Source organism: Mandrillus leucophaeus, unplaced genomic scaffold (assembly GCF_000951045.1).
Source record: "Mandrillus leucophaeus isolate KB7577 unplaced genomic scaffold, Mleu.le_1.0 Scaffold97, whole genome shotgun sequence".
Taxonomy (NCBI): Eukaryota; Metazoa; Chordata; class Mammalia; order Primates; family Cercopithecidae; genus Mandrillus; species Mandrillus leucophaeus.
Genome location: NW_012110585.1, coordinates 3,999,307 through 4,004,184, shown reverse-complemented (window position 1 = coordinate 4,004,184; position 4,878 = coordinate 3,999,307). Strand labels below are relative to the sequence as shown.

The following is a 4,878-nucleotide window of genomic DNA, read 5'->3' as shown; positions in this document are numbered from 1 at the left end:
CGGGGGTCCTTGGTGGTGGGGCGACCTGAGCGGCCCGCGGGGCACAGTGGGCCCAGGCAGGGGACAGCAGTACCTACAGGCCCAGACCGCCTCTCCAGCTTCGTGGGTTGCCCGGCCGCCCAGCCTCTAAACAACCCTTTATTTACTTTTTATTGCCTGGGGAACGCCTAGAAATGAGGCTGTCGATTTTCTCCTGAGTGCGGGGGCAGGTCCTCTGCAGATGGGACCCTCCCCCTCTTGATTACCTGTGACCACCAGGGGCACAGCCAAGCCCATCACGCATGGGCAGCTGCCAGGTGCACACAGCAGCAGGTGACCCGAAGCCTGCCCAGCTGCAGGGGCCAAGCGGCCGGAGCCCTTCGATTGGGGCTGGGGGCTGGGGGCTGGCGTCCACGACTCTGCTCACACAGAATGGGGCTTTGGGGATCCGCTATGGGTGCAATGCCACGGTGGGCACAACCTGTCCTCAGCTGAGAACAAGCCATTGGGAGTAAACTGGAGTTCAGATGTGCCTTTGTCTTGATTCCAGTCTGTGGGACTCATCTGACCTCTGCTGGAGGAAGGCGATGCAGCCCTGTGGCCCAGAGCAATAGTGATGCAGGGGGCAGAGCTCCACCCCAGATTCCATGCCTGGGTCTCCGTCCTTGCCCTGGGACTCACTCTGAAAAGAACGGGGCAGCCACAGGCACCAAGGACAGGTGACCTGCCGCCAGGGCCAGCCGGGAAAGCAGGGAGCCGTGAGAGCTGCAGGGTGAGCTGCCTACCTGGGTATGGTACCCGCCCGTAAGTGACAACTTCCATCAGGAGGACTCCAAACGACCACACGTCTGCTTTGATGGTGAAGACCCCGAAGTGGATGGCTTCCGGGGCTGTCCACTTGATGGGGAACTTGGCCCCTGTGGGAAAAGCCATGCACAGCTTTGGGAGGCCACGGCCGGTGGCCCCTACCCTCCATCCTCACCCCTACCCCTGCTCCTGCTGTCCTTCCCTCAAGCCCTCACTGCGGGGCCTGGAAAGGCGGGGCGGCCTGGCATGGTGGGAGCCATTACCACACACCAGGACACATGGCCAGGTGAGTGCAGACACGGCATCTGCGGCACAGAAAGAGGATATGGACACCAATAGCACGTGGTCACCCACTTTGGCTCTTTAAAAAGAGAGCAAGTGACCTCAATGGCAGCCACCATGTTTCCACCTGGGATGGAAGGGGCCTGTTTCACCTTACAGGGGCTTTGTTTAATTAAAAAAACATGGCCTGGGCAAGCCATTTAAACCTGCCCGCGCCTCCGTTAGTCCCTTCCTGCAAAATGGAAACGGTGACACTTGTACCTCCGAGGGCCACTATGAGAAAGGACTCACATCCGACTGCCCTGTGAAGCAACTCAATGGCTGCAGCCCCGGCCAGCATTTGGAGCAGACCTCAGGGCTTGGCACTTCACAGCCTCCCCTGGCCTCCATTTCTCGGTCTCCCCAGCCAGCCTGAAGTTCCCGAGAGAACAAGCCATATCCTGTCTGCTTGTCATCTGACTCATATGCTCATCGACACTGCTTGTTTGCTTGATAAATGTGTGTGACCGCTTCAGATTCTCTTGTGACCTAGATTTCCACCTCAGTTACATTCACAGAGTAAAACACAGTGCTCCGTGGATACCCTAATTCAGGTTGGTTTGCTGCTCGCACATGAGAGCTGTGTTTCCCACAGTGTGCTCTGTGAAGGCCTAATTCTGTGAAAGGTTAACAGGTGCTACATAAAAATAGTATTTAGGCGTGGCTTACGCCAGTCATCCCAGCACTTTGGGAGGTCAAGGCAGGTAGATCACCTAAGTTCAGGAATTCGAGACCAGCCTGGCCAACATGGTGAAACCCCATCTCTACTAACCATACAAAAATTAGCCAGCTGTAGTGGCACACGCCTGTAATCCCAACTACTTGGGAGGATGAGGCAGAAGAATTGCTTGAACCCGGAGGCAGAGTTTGCAGTGAGCCAAGATTGTGCCACTGCACTCCAGCCTGGGGGACAGAGACTCCATCTCAAAAAAAGAAAGGTAGTATTTGGAGCTCAAATTAGTTTGGGAGGCACTAGGTGAGGCAAACATAAACTGGTTCTTTGCTGCAGGACTTCTCAGTGCCTTTAATATGTTGATATGCACTGGGAATCTCCAAGGCAGTGACTGGGGTGGACTACTGTTTCTCCAAACCTACTTTATCCTAAAGTTGTTCCTCCACGGGAGGTCTCAGGGCACTACCATTCTGCTGAACACATTTGGGGAAATGAAGGAAATGCTGATCTAGAGTTGTAGAACCGTATAGCCCTCATGTGTCTTCCGTCAGGGCTGTGCTGGGAGAAGTTAAAGGGGGCTTTGGGGAGCTGGGGAAGATAAGGTCCCAGGTTTCCCTTGTGGTTGGGGGCTGTGCTTACCCTCTTGGGCCGTGTATTCACTGTCGATGATTCGAGCCAAGCCAAAATCAGCAATTTTGCAGCACAAGGCCTCGGATACTAGAATGTTGGCCGCCCGCAGGTCGCGGTGGATGGAATTCATGCGCTCGATGTAAGCCATCCCTTCGGCAATCTGAGGGAACAGGCACATGGTAAAGGACAGCGTGGAGGCCTCCACGCCAGGACCAAGCCCACCCCGTGCCCCCTGCACAGCCCCTGTGGGCTGCTGGGGAATGAGCTTCTTCTTGGGCAGAGTAGAAAGGTGGCTGTGTTGCTCCTCAGCCGAATAAACTACTCTCCTAGAATACCAGAATGGCAGTGCAGCGACGTGGGCATCAGAGACACAGGGGCTACCTGTGCCCCTCCCCCTCCTTGTTCTTCCTCCACACAGCTGTGTCCAAGGGTCTGCAGAGAAGGAAGATAGAAGAACACAGGCAGGAGAAAAGGAGAGGGAGGGAGAAGAGAAGAAAGGGGAAGGAAGGAGGGGGAGCAGGAGGCAGGGACAGACAGCTCTCCCTGGCTGGCTGGAAGCACAGCTCCTGGAGCTGGAAGCCCTCAGTTGGAGTCGCTGACCTCCAGCAAGCTGCTTAACCTCCCCAGGGGGCCACAGCCCTGACCTGGAAAGTGAGGGATGTGGTCTCCAGGGCGTGGGGTTGAGGCAAGCATTAGACGAGGTGATTTGTGACCTAGGACTTTACCCAGCACCTGCCCCGTGGGGGCACCCAGGGAGCACTGGCAGATCCAGGTGGACAGAGGCCATGAGGAAGAGGAGCCTCGTCTCTCCTCCCCCGATCACTAGCCTGGGCCAGGGATGGCAGCTGGTGCTGCTCGGCGCCTTTCAGCCTACAAAACTAAGGCTTTATTCACCCAATCAGTGGATGAAGAAACTGAGGCAGAAAGCAGACAGCCTATTTACCTTATCAGACATGCGACTGCAAGAAGCCAGCACTAGAACTGATTCCACTTCTCCTTATGCTTTCATTTCATTGGTTTATCTATGAATCCATCCATCCATCCATGCATCCATCCATCCATCTGTGCATCCATCCATCCATCCATCCATCCACCCACCCATCCACATATCCACGCATCCATGCATCCACCCATCCACCCATCCATGCATCTATCCATCCATCCACCCATCCATCCATGCATCCACCCATCCACCCATCCATCCATCTACACATCCATCCATCCATCCATCCATCCATCCATCCATCCATCCATCCACACATCCATCCATCCATCCATCCACCCACCCATCCATCCATCCACACTTCCATCCATCCATCCATCCATCCATCCATCCATCCATCCATCCATCCATCCACCCATCCATCCATGCATCCATCCATCCACCCATCCATTCACGCATTCATCCATTTATCTATCCATCCATGCATCCATCCATCCATCCACCCACTTATCCATCCATCCATCCATCAATCCATGCATCCACCCATCCATGCATGCATCCATCCATCCATCCCTTTGCTACACTGTTCAATCAATATACATATATTAGTATGGGACTGTGGGGAATATAAAACTGAGCACTAAATATATCTGGGCAGCATCTAACAGCACTCATTCTGATAACTAATATTTATTGAGCAGTACCAGAAATAAATTTAAAAATGTTGAGTAGGACCCAGTTCTGCTTAGCAAGAACAATGCTTCTGGGAACAACTGAGCTAAGGGCTCTCTAGCAGTTTCTTGTCCAGGGAAACCATCATAGAAATGACATTACACTTCAGCCATGGGTGATGATAAGGATTCTGCCGGGTGGGAAGGGTTCAAGACTTCCTGGGCAGAGGAGGCAGAGGGGTGGCAAGGCATGGGGCATGGGAACCAGTGCCATCTGGCTGCAAAGTGGGGCCCGAGGGATTGTGGCTGCAGGGTTCTTGTGGGGTTGGCCAGATCTGGCCTTGGAGGAAAGGTCTGGTGGGACTTTGCCTTGCTTCCTATGGAGTAAGAAGAGCCCGGAAGGGCGGGGTGTGTGTCTGCTCATGTGTGTGTGAATTTGTGTGTTTGTGTGTGAGTTTGTATGTGTGTTTGTGAGTCTGTGTGTTTGTGTTTGTGAGTTTGTGTGTGAGCTTGTGTGTGTGACTCTGTGTTTGTGAGTCTGTGTGTCTGTGTGTTTGTGTGTGACTCTGTGTTTGTGAGTCTGTGTGTCTGTGTGTGTCTGTGAGTCTGTGTGTTTGTGTGTGAGTCTGTGTACGTGAGTTTATATGTGTCTGTGTGTGTGAGTCTGTGTGTTTGTGTTTGTGAGTTTGCGTGTGAGCTTGTGTGTGTGACTGTGTTTGTGAATCTGTGTGTCTGTGTGTGTCTGTGAGTCTGTGTGTCTGTGTGTGTCTGTGAGTCTGTGTGTTTGTGTGTGAGTCTGTGTATGTGAGTCTATATGTGTCTGTGTGTGTGAGTCTGTGTGTTTGTGTGTGAGT

The 4,878-nt window shown here is 53.5% G+C and overlaps 2 protein-coding genes across 2 annotated transcripts in view; both read right to left on the bottom strand.

The window, feature by feature from the left end:
• Window positions 1-276, bottom strand: part of LOC105532600 — a 5,924-nt gene extending 5,648 nt beyond the window's left edge. The window contains 1 exon segment of the mRNA XM_011970775.1: window positions 246-276. Within this exon segment, the coding sequence (XP_011826165.1) occupies window positions 246-276 (31 nt within the window).
• The window catches only part of BLK (BLK proto-oncogene, Src family tyrosine kinase), an 89,395-nt gene continuing 84,792 nt past the window's right edge, over window positions 276-4,878 (bottom strand). The window contains exons 10-12 of the mRNA XM_011970774.1: window positions 2,420-2,570; window positions 661-896; window positions 276-398 (exon numbers count right to left, since the gene is read on the bottom strand). Of these exons, the coding sequence (XP_011826164.1) occupies window positions 276-398; window positions 661-896; window positions 2,420-2,570 (510 nt within the window). The remainder of the gene's footprint in view (window positions 399-660; window positions 897-2,419; window positions 2,571-4,878) is intronic.